Genomic DNA, 14,961 nt, shown 5'->3' on the forward strand with positions numbered 1-14,961 from the left:
CCCTCAATCATAATGATGAAGCATGAAGATCAATGGGCCATATTTATTAAAGTGATACGTCCCTGAAGTTTTATCAAATCCCGGCGCTTTCGGAAGTTTTATTACGTCCCTATAGTTTTGTTGGAAAGGAGGACACTGTATTATTTACCATATATAACATGGTTTAGTGGTTTGGTACAGTAATGGTCATATTGCTCAATCAACATGTGCATGCTACACTATTGACACAATGGTATAATGCTTAGAAGCTTGCCAGTCTTAGCAAATGTGTAAATCCAATCATTAAACAGAAAAAAATGTAAAGAAAACAATGTATGGTAATAAAAAAGGCAGTTTATCACTAAAGTTCCAAACTGTATCCCGATCAGTTCCATAAAAAAAAAAAAAAAAAAAACCTTTACATTATAATAAAAAAAATATAATTTGCATTTCTAGTTTTATGATCATACTTTATAAAGAAGTTTGATCCAAACCCATACAGGTTTATTGCTCATTTCCACATCTATAAAAAGTCTACTGTGAGTACGGTAGTTAATTAGAAATGCACAATATTAACACCATAGGAACATGCAATGCTGCTAGCTATAAATGATCTGAGACAGCATGCACAGATGGACCAACACTTTCTTTTATAGCTGTGATAATAACTACTTTTTAATTCAGTGGATCATAAATTAACCAGATATACTCAGCTCAGCACTTAGCCATTTCAGAGCATATCCCCTTCTAAAATGCACTGCTATAAAAAAGATCAAGGAGGAACTTAAAGGTTAACATGAACTAGTTGGCTACAAATTGTTTCCATCATAGAAATTGACAAACCAACAAATTTAATTCTCAGCATTTATTCCATCAGCTAGGTATTGGGGGAAGGGGGCCGCTTTTACCGCTGAGCAGAGTTACAGTTGAGCTCTACTACATGGTTCGTCGCCACAACCATTCTCCATTGTGTAAGCTGCCTTATGCAACCTGCGTCTTACAGAATGGAGGAGTGACAGACTGGGTGCATTATGGGTGGAAAGATGTCCTGTGCGTGACAGTTTTACAGTTTTATCTTCCTCTCCTGTACAGTAATTTTCCTTCAGTTTTTAGTTTAATGCTCCTCCAACCTTCCAGCTATTCTTTCCTCCAGCTCAGCTGCATCCTCTCCATTGAGGCCATCCCTACTTTACAGCCTTTGCACTTCACCTCCCTAATCTTCCGCTGTCTATCTGGCATAGCATATGGTACTGGCAGTATTTCAGAGAAAACTATCTTCAAGGTCCTTGCCTTAAGGCTGCGTGCACACGATGCGTTTTTCATGCGTTTATGCTGCGGAATTTCCGCAGCGGAAACGCATCAAAAACGCATGGTAATCCGCACCCCATGGTCCCCAATGGCATTCCGCAATGTCAATGCACATGCTGCGGATTTTTCCGCAGCGTTTCTGCAGCGCTCATAAATCCGCAGCATGTTCATTAATTTTGCAGAAGCGCAGCGGAAGCGCCGCCATTGACTTGCATTGAGACGCATAGAATGCGTGTCTGTACATTTGTACACGCGGATTATATGCGGTTCAATGTGCGGATGGTACCCAGTTCTGGAGGAGAGAAGACTCTATACCGCAATTTCCTCCGGGATAAAAATAAAGTAAATCAAGTATATCTTAAGACCTGCGTACCATTGTACCTGTAAAAAAAAGAATAAAATAACAAATAAAGTTTATATTCACCTTTCCGACGTCTTCTCTCGGCATGCCGGCAGCGCTGAAGGACCTTCGGTGACGTCACAGTCATGTGACCGCAGGCCATTCACCGCTGTGTCTCGCGATATGCCAGCAGCCGGGAACCAGACAGGAAGGAGCGCTGCAGCACACGCCGGGGCATCGGGGGTGAGTATAGCTTTATTTTAAGCATTGTTTTACGGTCACACTGTATAAATCCATGCTGCTTGCATGGATTTATATAGTGTGACCTAGTTGTCAAGCACTTTCCAAGTGATGCTATCGCCTGGAAAGCGCTTGTCAATCTGCATGCGGAAACGCATGTGAATCCGCATGTATTCTGCAGGAAAAACGCATGCACAATCTGCATGTGTTTTTTCTGCCAGGGAGATACAGAAATGCTGCAGAAATTTTCTGCTTCATTTCTGCATCGTGGGCACATAGCCTAAGGGTATGTGCACACGATGCAGAAATGAAGCAGAAAATTTCTGCATCATTTCTGCATCTCCCTGGCAGAAAAAACGCATGCAGATTGTGCATGCGTTTTTCCTGCAGAATACATGCGGATCCACATGCAGATTCACATGCGTTTCCGCATGCAGATTGACAAGCGCTTTCCAGGCGATTTTAGCATCACCTGGAAAGTGCTTGACAACTAGGTCACACTATATAAATCCATGCAAATAGCATGGATTTATATAGTGTGACCCGAGAGAGTGTATATACTTACCTCCGATGGCCCGCGCTGTCCTGCTTTACAAAGTTCCCGGCTGCCGGCAACTTTGAATTGAAAGACCTGCCGACGTCAGCGTCACGTGACCCGTCACATGACTCTGACGTCAGCGCAGGTCCTACAACTCACTGCAAGTGCCGGGAACCAAGCGGGAGCGCTGCGCGGGCCGACAGATGGTAAGAATACATTTATTTTTTATTTTATTCTTTTTTTACAGCTTTTTTAATGGTACCTGGGTGTGGAGGAGACTCTCCTCTCCCCCACACCCGGGTACCATCCGCATATTAGAACGCGCCAATTACGCAAGTACAGATGCTGTCTTGCGGAATTGGCGCGTTCTAATGCAAGTCAATGGCGGCGAAATCGCCGCGTTTCCGCAAAATTAATTGACATGCTGCGTATTTTTGACCGCAGCGTTCACGCTGCGGAAAAATCCGCATCATGGGCACAGCACATGCGGATTTCCATTGGGTAACATTGCTGCCCTTCTACCATGCGTTTTTCATGCGTTTCCGCGGCGTTTACGCAACTGCAAAAACGCCGCGGAAACGAATGAAATACGCATCGTGTGAACTCAGCCTAAAGGAGTTTTCCACTACTTTAACAATGATGACTTATCCTTAGGATAGGTCATCAATGTCTGATCAGTGGGGGTGGGACACCCATCACCCCTACTGATTAGCTGTTCTAGGTGCCTGTGGCAGCCAGAACTGCTCAGTTACAGAGCTGCTCCATGTACTGATGATGGCCACGGCCGGGTACTGCACATCCGCCCCTAATGGATTCGTATAGGGGGCAGATGTGCAGTACCCGGCCATTGCCACTACCAGACGAAGCAGCTCTGTAACTGAGCACTTCTGGCCGTCGCCAGCATCAATAACAGCTGATCGGCAGGGTGTCAGACCCCAGCCGATCAGACATTGATGACCTATCCTAAGAATAGGTCATCAACGTTACAGTAATGGACAAACACCTACCCCTAATGTTCCACCTTTACTGGAGCAGACACGGACATGTCTTTCAGAGGACATGTCTTTCTGCAGCAGTTTGACCCACTCCACTGACACCTTAATCATTTGCCAACTTCTCAAACTTGCTGGGGTGTGCCAGATCAGGACTAGCCTCCCTGATACTCTTCCATCTACTCCGCTGCTAGCTGTCTCATTGTCCTGTAGCTTCATACTACAATCCTTCCCCACATCTACCCCAGTGAGCAACAAGCTTCTTTCCATATTGTCAATGGTTCTCAGTGTTGTCAACTGCTCATTTAGATCCAGTAAGTGGAATTACAAATGTACAATGTCCACAAAGTTTGTACAGCAGTATACACTCTCAAGTGGTTGTTCAAGGAAAAATGGAGTACATACTACTAATGGGAACTACACAACACAGGAATATAAACAAGTAAATGTAAAACAGTGAATTAGTATAAGTTTCCCCTTCAAAACTCCTTAAATCCAAAGTCACACTTAAAGGGGCATTCCCATCTCCAAGATCCTATCCCAATATTCAGTAGTTGTAATAATAATATTAGCAAATACCTCCAATTAGAAATGTAGTATAGTTCCATGTGCGGTCATTGCAGTAGCATAGGTATCCATGGTTATCATATAGTGATAGTTTGTTAGTGGTTAGTGGTCGCAACCATAGATCTCTAAGCTACTGCAATGCCTGCACATGGGGTAGGCGACATAGCGAATTAGAAGAACTACATTTGTAATTGGAGGTATTTGCTAATATTATTATTACACCTACTTGCCCTCTAAGGTAAGCCACTCTTAAATCAAACCACTCGCAAGCTCTTTTACTCGCCATTTCAGATGCTTTAAAAATAATTACTTTTCCTTATCTGCAATACAACCTGCAACTCACTGAAATGTTTGCAAAGGTGAGTATATAAATATGTTTGTTTTAATATTACTTGGGCAGAGACTGCGTGGCCATCATAGGGTGTGGGGACCAGTGGGGGCCATCATACAGTGCAAGGGGCATCACACTGTGATTAGTGGAGCTGTGGGCCCATCATACTGTGTATAGTGGAACTGTGGGCACATAGTGCATAAAGGGAAGCTATTGCCTAAAGTTAAAAGATGACATTTTTTTAATTTTAAGAATTGTGCCAATGCAAAAGTTTGGGCACCCTTGGAGTTTGTGTGCTCAGATAACTTTGACCAAGGTTTCAGACCTTAATTAGCCTGTTTGCGTTATGGCTTGTTCACCATCTTTGTTAGGAAAGGCCAGGTGATGCAAATTTCCCAGCTTTATAAAAATCCAGCCTCTTCTAACCTTGTGCCAAAAAAAACAGCAGCCATGGGCAGAGCACTCTGAAAATGAAAATGGTGGTGGCCCACAAAGCGGGGGAAGGCTATAAGAAGATAGCAAAGAATTGTCACGTTGCCCTTTCCTCAGTTCGAAATGTAATTAAGAAATGGAAGATAACAGGTACAGTGGAGGTCAATATAAGGTCTAGAAGACCAAGCAAAATTTCAATGAGAGCTACTAGTAGGATTGCTAGAGAGGCAAATAAGAATCCCTGCTGCACTGCAGAAGACCTTCAGAAGGATTTAGCAGACTCTGGAGTTGTGGTACATTGTTGTTCTGTTCAGAGACACCTACACAAATATGGCCTTCACGGAAGAGTCATCAGAAAAAAACGTCTCCTGCATCCTCACCACAGAATTCAGTGTCAGAAGTATGCAAAAGAACATCTAAACAAGCCTGATGCATTTTGGAAACAAGTCCTGTGGACCGATGAGGTTAAAATAGAACCCTTTGGCCACAATGATCAAAGGTATGTGTGGAGAAAAAAAAGAGCATTTCGCCAATCATTAAGCATGGAGGTGAATCAACCATACTTTGGGGTTGTGATGCAGCCAATGGCACAGGGAACATATCATAGGTAGAGGGAAGAATTGATTCAATGACATTTCAACAAATTCTTGATGCAAACATAACACCATCTGTAAAAAAGCTGAAGTTGAAAAAACAATGGCTTCTAGAAATGGATAATGATCCTAAACACACGTCAAAATCCACAATAGTCTACCTCAAAAGGAGCAAGCTGAAGGCTTTACAATGGCCCTCAGTCCCCTGATCTGATCATCATTGAAAATCTGTGGCTAGACCTCAAAATAGCAGTGCATGCAAGACGACCCAGGAATCTCACAGAACTGGAAGAATTTTCCAAGGAAGAATGGATGAAAATCCCTCAAACAAGAATTGAAAGACTCTTGGCTGGCTACAAAAAAAATGTTTACAAGTTGTGATACTTCCAAAAGGGGGTGCTACTTGCTACAAACCATGCAGAGTGCTCAAACTTTTGCATTGGCACATTTTCCTTTTAGTAATTTTTAAAATGTAAATGATGAAAATTAATATTTTTCTTTTTGCCTAAAATACAAAGGAAATTTGGCATCTTTAACTTTAGGACTCTTAGAGATCATTTCATCTTCAACTTGCTTAAAAACTGTTCACATAAGTAATTTTGACCAGGGGTGATCAAACTTTTATATGCCACTGTAGATTTTCAGTAACAACATGGTCATTTGCTGAGTTTCCTTTATACCCACATTTTGTGCGCCAGCATAGTTGTAAACACTGTTACCTGGTTAGGGACCCCTGAGCTGAACCCCTAGCTGCTCCACTGATCAGATGTATTAAGTTCATCCATTTAAAGGGGCAATTAAGTGAAAATGATCCTCTGATCAGTCACAGATAAATCTGTAACGATTAGAAGGTCTTGTTCAGCTATTAAGAGGTTTGCAGGGCACAGGTCCATCGACCATGGACTACTGACATAGCTGCACCAAGTTCCTACAATTTTTTCTCAACCTCTCCTTTAACAAAATTTTGTCCCTAGCAAGCTGATCACTTTCATAATCAATGTCAGTTTGCTCAGCGTATATTGGCAAATGTACACTATCTGAATTTTATTAGCAGTATCCAATGGCTTTAAAGAGATATTACCTTATTGGACATTTGTTGCACATGTACAACATGTCATGACATGACATGTATGTCCAATAGAGGCTTCCGGTGTCATTATGTGTGCGATTATAAATAAATATTACATAACACAAATATATATACATAAACACAGATATTTGTAAATATATTACTGATAAAAATATAACAAAAGTCCCTATCCCTTTAAATACATAACATTATAACACAAAGTACAAGATCCTGGGCTTCAAAATATGGAATTGTGCACCTCTATAATATGGCATATAAGTTCCATGTCCATAAATGCAGTCTATCACAGATACATGTTACACACAAAGTAAGTAACTGTACCTGTCAGGTGATAATGCTCTTCACTTTCATTGTCTGTCAAGGACACCAGTTCTTTCAATAAAAGTGGGTATTTCAGAACCCTCTGCACTGGTTTAATTAGATAGGACTCCAAGGTAAATGAATGCTGCTTTGTGGGATTTCTTGCATCCAAAAAATCATTGAAAGCTGGGTCTGTTCTAGCTGCAGTGAAAATATGTGGAAGAAATTGTGGTATAGTTACAAATCTGACTGACCCCTGTGTCTACAACGTCCACCACTGTGTGTACATAGTATAAATTATTTTTTATTAAGTGGGGCATTCAAAGAATTCACAAAAAGTGGTGGCAAAGTAGTGGCTGCATTACCTCTTTCTAGAACTTTTTGCACTTTTATATGGTTAGCACAGAATCCGCTGTACAGTTTGAAGTGATCTGCATAATAAAGAAACGATCCCCCCAGGGAAAACAGCAATTTCTGAAAGATAAAGATGACAATTATTGATTTTCATTCTTCTTTTTTTCCATATAAAGTGCAAGAACATCTGGGACATCCCATACCCTTGAACACAGCATACAAGTAGCCAGAGGTGAAGATATTGTATCCGAATAATGACCCCTGGTTTACTCTGACATGACACTAAATTGTATAACAATGGACATCATTCATGATGCACACACAAAAAGTAATAATCCTTGGCCCCAAGTAAGTAAAGCTGTCAAGCTATTAAACTTTTTGTCATTCATAACAACAATGAGTAATCCAACCTACAGTAAACTAGGAGACTTACATAACAATATGTCATGCACATTATCTTGTTGTTTGCAGTAATAAGAACCAATTAATGACTTACTCGAAACTGTGATGGAATCTCAAGTATGTTGAAGTCAGTAGAACTTGAAATGCCATCTTCCAAGGTTTGGAGGAATATCTTCTGGAAATCAAGCATTTCAGGCAGACTTCCAAACAAAGAATCCATCTAATAGAAGCACCCAAAAGAAAAGTTTTAGGACTAAAAAAATGGCAAACCACCAGCTGGAAGTGAATATTACTGTACATTACATTATCACTCATTCTTAGGCTAGGGTCACACAACCAAATATGCTCTCATTCGAGAGAATCGGGCCGATTGTGCAAATCACACTGTGATCAAACTCTGATCAGAGTTTGATCACAGTGTGATCCAATTTTTTGGATGAGGAGAAGACGGAAAAAAATGTCTCCATTTTCTCCATTCTTTCACTGAAATCAGACTGAACTCAGATGTCATCCGAGTGGAGTTCGATGTTTTGCACAGACTCATTGACTTGCATGGCTGACTGCGATCCGATAATCGGATCCAACTCGGGCATGCTGTGACTTTTTCCCTGGACTGACTTGGTCCAGGGAAAAGAGCGGACATGTGCATAGACCATAGAATAACTTTGGTCCAAGTGAGAGCTGATGTTTTTTTGTTGGATCGCACTCAGACCGAAAATTCCGTCATGGGCACCACCCCTTACTTGTAGGCATGCAGATTTAGATATTTTGGCTTAATGGCTGTTCAGCCCTGCCCTCCCCTATACACATGCATGTGCTTTCACAGTAGCAAGTGTAGAGTTACTCTGACAGCAGGATTGGGCAGTTCAAATCCACCTGATCTATCCTTATCTCTCTCATCATCTTCTGTATGGGGAGTCTCAGGAAGCCTCCATTAGATTACCATCAGGTCCGTCCTGAGAAATTGGCAGGTTCAACCCATATAACTATACTGCGCATGGCTATCTTAACTGTAATGCATCCTCACAATTCTTTAAAGACAGTCTAATTATTATTATCATTTATTATTATTGCGCCATTTATGCCATGGTGCTTTACATGTGAGAAAGGGGGAATACATAGCAAAAACAATTACAATAATCTTGAACAAAAACGAGTCGACGGCTGGTACAGGAGGAGAGAGGACCCTGCCGCCGACGGCTCACAATCTACAAGGGATGGGTGAGGATACAGTAGGTGAGGGTAGAGCTGGTCATGTAGTGGTATGGTTGAGCAAGAGTTACTGCAGGTTGTAGGCTTGTCGGAAGAGGTAGGTCTTCAGGTTTCTTTTAAAGGTTTTCAAGGTAGGAGAGAGTCTGATGTGTTGGGGTAGAGCGTTCCAGAGTAGGGGGGATGGACGGGAGAAAACTTGTATGCGATTGTGGGAAGAGGAGATAAGAGGGGAGTAGAGAAGGAGATCTTGTGAGGATCAGAGGTTCTGTGCAGGTAAGTACAAGGAGACTAGGTCACAGATGTATGGAGGAGACAGGTTGTGGATTGCTTTGCATGCCAAGGTTAGGGTTTTGACCTGGAGTCTCTGGGCAATGGAGTACCAGTGAAGGGATTGACACAGAGGAGAGGCCTTGGAATAGCAAGGGGACAGGTGGATTAGTCAGGCAGCAGAGTTTAGGATAGATTGGAGGAGTAGAAGAGTGTTAGAAGGGAGACAACAGAGCAGGAGGTTGCAGTAGTCGAGGCGTGAGATCATGGGGCATGCACTAGTGTTTTTGCAGATTCGTAGTTGAGGAATGTGCGAATCCGGGTGATATTTTTGAGTTGCAGTCGGCAGGAGGTGGAAAGGGCTTGGATATGTGGTTTAAAGGAGAGATCAGAGTCCAGGGTTACCCAGAGGCAGTGAGCTTGCGGGACTGGGGAGAGTGGACAGCCATGGACTTTGATGGATGGGTCAGATGGGGGGGGGGGTTGAGTGAGGAAGTGGAAATATGATGAATTCAGTTTTTTCCGTGTTAAGTTTTAGAAATCTAGCAGCGCAGAAGGATGAAATAGCGGACACATATTGTGGGATTCTGGTTAGTAAGGAGGTGATATCAGGTCCAGAGAGGTAGATCTCAGCATAGAGGTGATACTGAAAGCCATGAGACTATGAGCTGTCCCAGGCCGAAGGTGTAAATGGAGAAGAGCAGGGGCCCTAGGACTGAACCTTCGGGGACACTGACAGATAGGGGGCGAGATGAGAAGGTAGTGTGTGAGTGGGAGACACTGAATATCCTGTCTGTTAGGTCCGAGGAGATCTAAGATAGGGCGAAGTCTGTGATGCCAAGAGATGAGAGAGTCTGTAGTAAGAGGGAATGGTCTACTGTGTTGAAGGCAGATGACAGGTGCAAGAGGAGGAGGACAGAGCCAGATTTGTAAGGGGTCAAAGAGGGAGCAGAAGGAGAGGTGGGAGAACAGTTCAAAATGGACGTATTGTTCCAATAGTTTTGAGGCATAGGGGAGAAGTGTTATGGGGCGATAACTAGTCAGAGAGGATGGGTCATGGGAGGGCTTTTTGAGGATGGCGTGATCGAGGCATGTTTGAAGCATGAGGAGAAGACACCAGTTGTTATCAACAGGTTGAAAAGGTGGGTTAGGGTTGGGATGAAGACTGTCAACTGAGCCTTTACATACTAAAGTTGGTTAATTGAGTCTGTGGACAGGAGTCTTTTATACAGGTGACTATGTAAGACAGCTGTCTTTAATGCAGGTAAGGAGTTGGTCTGTAGGAGCCAGAACTCATAATGGTTTGTAGGGGATCAAACACTTATTTCTCACTGCAAAATGCAAATAAATTTATCTAATTTATACAATGCGATTTTCTTGATTTTTTTTTGGGATATCCTATCTCTCAATGTTAAAATTAACCTACCCTTAAAATTATAGACTGTTCATGTCTTTGTCAGTGGGCAAACGTACAAAAACAGCAAGGGATCAAATAATTATTTCCTTCACTGTATATATATTTACAGGGGACTCGGCCCTATAAAAAAATATATATATCATACTTGATGTACAGATCTCACTAATAATATATATTATATATATATATATATATATATACATATATACACATATATACACATATATACACACATTGCCTTCTCAACAAGATGGTTGCCTATTGTCCTGTAGCCAATCTCAGCCTTGTGCAAGTCTACAACTTTGTCACTGGTGTCCTTAGACAACTCTTTGGTCTTGGCCATGCTGATGAGGTTGGAGTGTGATTGTGTGGACAGGCATCTTTTACACAGAACCAAGCAATGTGAACTGAGGTCTAAGATGGTAGACATGCAAGAAATAGGAGCATGTTCACACTAGCAAAAAGAAGCAAAACCTACAAAAGACAAAAATATATCTCATACCCTACCATCATTATATATAAATGTAAAGCAAAGTTGCATAATAAATATAGGGTACTTAGTGAACTATTTTTGATCAAAAAAAGTATACAAGCCGTCCCACCAGCGGCAAGGTGACCCTAAATTGGGACGGTACCCTATATTTATTATGCAACTTTGCTTTACATTTATATATAATGATGGTAGGGTATGAGATATATTTTTGTCTTTTGTAGGTTTTGCTTCTTTTTGCTAGTGTGAACATGCTCCTATTTCTTGCATGTCTACCATCTTAGACCTCAGTTCACATTGCTTGGTTTTTTGTCTTGTTTGCATTCTGTGCAATTTAAGGGTGTGGCATCCCCTTTGTTGAGCTGATTGGTATATATGTAGCTTACCACGGGCCTAGGTGGTCTGGAGTTGGGACCCGGTCCTATTTGTCTACCCTTTTATATGCATTACTTCAACTTTGATATACAGTAAGGTTTTTAATATAGGCAGTATAGGTACCGTCCCAATTTAGGGTCACCTTGCCGCTGGTGGGACGGCTTATATACTTTTTTTGATCAAAAATAGTTCACTAAGTACCCTATATTTATTATGCAACTTTGCTTTACATTTATATATAATGATGGTAGGGTATGAGATATATTTTTGTCTTTTGTAGGTTTTGCATCTTTTACACAGGTAAAGAGTTCAAACAGGTGCCATTAATACAGGCAATGAGTGCAGAGAAGGGCTTCTTAAAGTAAAATTAACAGGTCTGTGAGAGCTAGAATTCTTGCTGGTTGGTAGGTGATCAAAAACTTATTTCATGCAATAAAATGCAATTTAAGTATTTAACAATAATACAATGTGATTTTCTGTTTTTTTATTTTTAGATTCGGTCTCTCATAGTTGAAGTGTACCTACGACAAAAATTACAAACCTCTCTATTCTTTGTAGGTGGGAAAACGTGCAAAATCGGCAGTGTATCAAATACTTATTTTCCCCACTGTACATACATGGACCTCAGTGTAGTGTTCTGCCGCATGAATTACAATCCTCACCTTATGTTGATTAGTGTGATTAACAGCAGTCGCTTATGAGCACTGCCTGAACTGAATCCCCAGCCCTGACCACACTGACATTGCAAGTAGGTAACAGGCTCCCTACAATTGTAAAATGGCGATTTTCAAATTACCTCATCCTGAGTAAGGAAGGTTTCATTCTGCAAGGGTTCCAAGTACAATTCAAAGAGACAACTTAAATCCTGCAAGAAAGGAATCAAATAAATATTTTATTTTTTAAACATCTGACCAAAAATAAATCTTAGGAGTGCTCAGAATTACCAGACATCTGCAACAAATCATTACAGTAAAGTAAATACTTTGTAATACTTGAGATTTTTTATTATTACACTTCTTAAGTAAATTTCCTTTTCTAATATACTTAATATAAAGGCAGACCAAGCAAAGATAACTCCAGAAATTAAGGGACTTATTCATTGCAAACCTGCAGCATATATTTAACATGTAACAATCTTAATAATACGTGAAAAGTTTTACACTTCATCTGCACATACCCAAAGAGGAGTTTGCATATTCTCCCCATCTTTGTATGGCTTTTCTCTGGGATACCCAGCTTACTTCCATACAGATAGGTTTCAAAGCTTCTTGCTAAAATGGCCCTACTATGCACGTGACTATGATGGGGTAAATTAGATTGTAAGCCACCACAATCTAGACTGATATGAATGGTGAAAATCTCTGTACAGCACTGTAGAATAATTAGATGCTGTATAGGTGACATAAAAACAGTATACTATACAGAGTATAACATAGTGATCATAGGTTTTACCTTAACATAAGATTTTTCTGTATCCACCAGTTCTTGTATAACTTTGCGAAGTCTATCTGCATCTGATAAGTGCCGAGCTAGTGGTCGTCTCGGAGGGTCGGGGCTTTCATTTTGGCCATCCATCATGTCCTGGTTGACTTCTTGCATGCTTCGACACAATGCTGAGATCTGATCAGCACTCTTGTAGAAATAAAAAGAAAAATCATTGATTAATTCCAAGTTTGTAATAAAGCATTAAAGGGCCTACTGTTTATATCTGGAGTAAAGGAAGCATTAGAATTGATGGTAAATGATTTGGAGGACCAAGTCCATCAGCCATGTTCATAATCTGTAGCCGATGGACAGGAGACCTGAAAACAACTTCCTACCTGACGGCATCAGCGGCTCTTCTTTTGATTAACAAGCCAGGCATGACGTCACATTTGTGTCACGCCACAATGATGACTTTGTGCCAGGCCATGTAATCAAAAGAGAATCCTCTGATGCCAGGAGGTAGAAGTGGTTTTCAGGGTTCTCATCTGGTGGCCACAAATTAAGAATTTGGTCAACGAACCAAGTCTTGCAAATCGATCTGCACCAACTTTAATTAAAATGCATTAAAGTAGTATATAGGGGAAAAGTAAAGGCAGAGACAATGTTTTATATCACACATATTTACTGATCAATTTGAACATCAATTTACATAAAAAAAAAAAAACAGAGTGTAATGTTTAATAACAGTTTACTGTATTGTTGGGAGATTTGTGATGTAATGTATGATTTGGCCAGTAGAGGGCAGTGGCGAGAGGCACGGGAGTTTGGCAGTTGGTGGGTGGTTGGGAGGAGTTGAAGTGAAGCTGCACATCCTTGGAGAAGGTCTGGATAGAGCGGTGCGACTCTGGATCTGTTGGTGACTCTGAGATGCGTTGTTCGGTTTGACATGAGTCGACTACATGAGGACAACCAAGTATACAGCATTTTTGGCTGGGCCATGTGAGGCCCTATCTCTAAGGACTTAGGGAAGCCCTGCGTTGGAAAGATCGTCATTCCCTCAGAGCTTCAAGACGGCGTTTCTGATTATTCTAGACTCAGCCCAACAAAGACCCTTCTACTTCAGTTGCAGAACGTACCGGTACCATCTTACATCTGAATATGTAAGCGCATATATAAATAGCCTTATAGAGGTCTAGTCAGTTAGGAGAAAACGACTCTTCTGTGAGAGACACTTCGAAAACTGCACTCAGTAGGCGATTACTAAAGTGCTTCCACCACACGGTCGTTTTATTGATTTATGCATAGAAAGGGTTAACTGCATTGTATTTTGCTCACATATAACTGTTAATTCTGTTTAGGTGTACCTGCATATACTCTTATTTGCCATTATTGAGAGTAACTTGAGAATAACTCATTGTATTTGTTACTTATACACTGTTTACCTACCATCCTTTCCAACAAGCAGAATGATTTTTAACAGGAAAAAATGCAAAGTCCTACATCTGGGCAAGAATAATGAAAAAAAAGCATATACAGAATGGGAGGAATAGGACTAAGCAACAGCACATGTGAAAAAGACTTGGGTATACTAATAGATCAAAGACTGAACATGAGTCAACAGTGTGATGCAGCAGCAAAAAAGGGCAACACAATTCTAGGTTGCATTAAAAGAAGCATACAGTCTAGATCACGTGAAGTAATTATCCCAGTCTACTCCTCTTTGGTCAGACCTCATCTGGAATACTGTGTCCAGGTTTGGGAGCCACATTTAAAAAAAAAAAAAAAAAAAAGACATAAATAAAAAAACTGTAGCAAGTTCAGAGAGGAGTGACCAGAATGGTGACTGGCCTGCAAACAATGTCCTACGAGGAACGGTTAAAGGATCTGGGAATGTTTTGCTTGCAATAGAGAAGACAGAGGAGACATAATAGCTGTCTACAAATATCTCAAGGGCTGTCACATTGTAGAAGGATCATCTTTATTCTCATTTGCACAAAGAAAGACTAGTAGCAATGGGATGAAACTGAATGGCAGAAGATACAGATTAGATATTAGAAAAAATGTTTTGACAGTTAGAGTGATCAATGAGTAGAACAGGCTGCCACAAGAGGTGGTGAGTTCTCCTTCAATGGAAGTCTTCAAACAGAGGCTGGACAGACATCTGTCTGAGATGGTTTAGTGAATCCTGCATTGAGCAGGGGGTTGGACACGATGACCCCGGAGGTCCCTTCCAACTCTAACATTTTATGATTCTATAAACTGGTTAGCAAATATTCACATTATATTATCTAATCTTTGTGTGTGTCTGC

At 41.0% G+C, this 14,961-nt stretch overlaps 1 protein-coding gene across 5 annotated transcripts in view; it reads right to left on the bottom strand.

Annotated features, from left to right (window-relative positions):
- TIAM2 (TIAM Rac1 associated GEF 2) overlaps positions 1-14,961 on the bottom strand; it is a 518,307-nt gene that overhangs the window by 37,447 nt on the left and 465,899 nt on the right. For all 5 annotated transcript variants that reach the window (XM_073672431.1, XM_073672433.1, XM_073672430.1 and 2 more), the window contains 5 exons: positions 12,680-12,859; positions 12,024-12,092; positions 7,561-7,686; positions 7,076-7,184; positions 6,732-6,911 (listed from right to left, as the gene is read on the bottom strand). In XM_073672431.1, coding sequence (XP_073528532.1) covers positions 6,732-6,911; positions 7,076-7,184; positions 7,561-7,686; positions 12,024-12,092; positions 12,680-12,859 — 664 coding nt within the window. The remainder of the gene's footprint in view (positions 1-6,731; positions 6,912-7,075; positions 7,185-7,560; positions 7,687-12,023; positions 12,093-12,679; positions 12,860-14,961) is intronic.

The sequence above is a fragment of the Phyllobates terribilis genome, unplaced genomic scaffold (genome assembly GCF_046119375.1).
Source record: "Phyllobates terribilis strain yellow unplaced genomic scaffold, ASM4611937v1 Scaffold_3__8_contigs__length_932513732, whole genome shotgun sequence".
In the NCBI taxonomy this organism is placed as follows: domain Eukaryota; kingdom Metazoa; phylum Chordata; class Amphibia; order Anura; family Dendrobatidae; genus Phyllobates; species Phyllobates terribilis.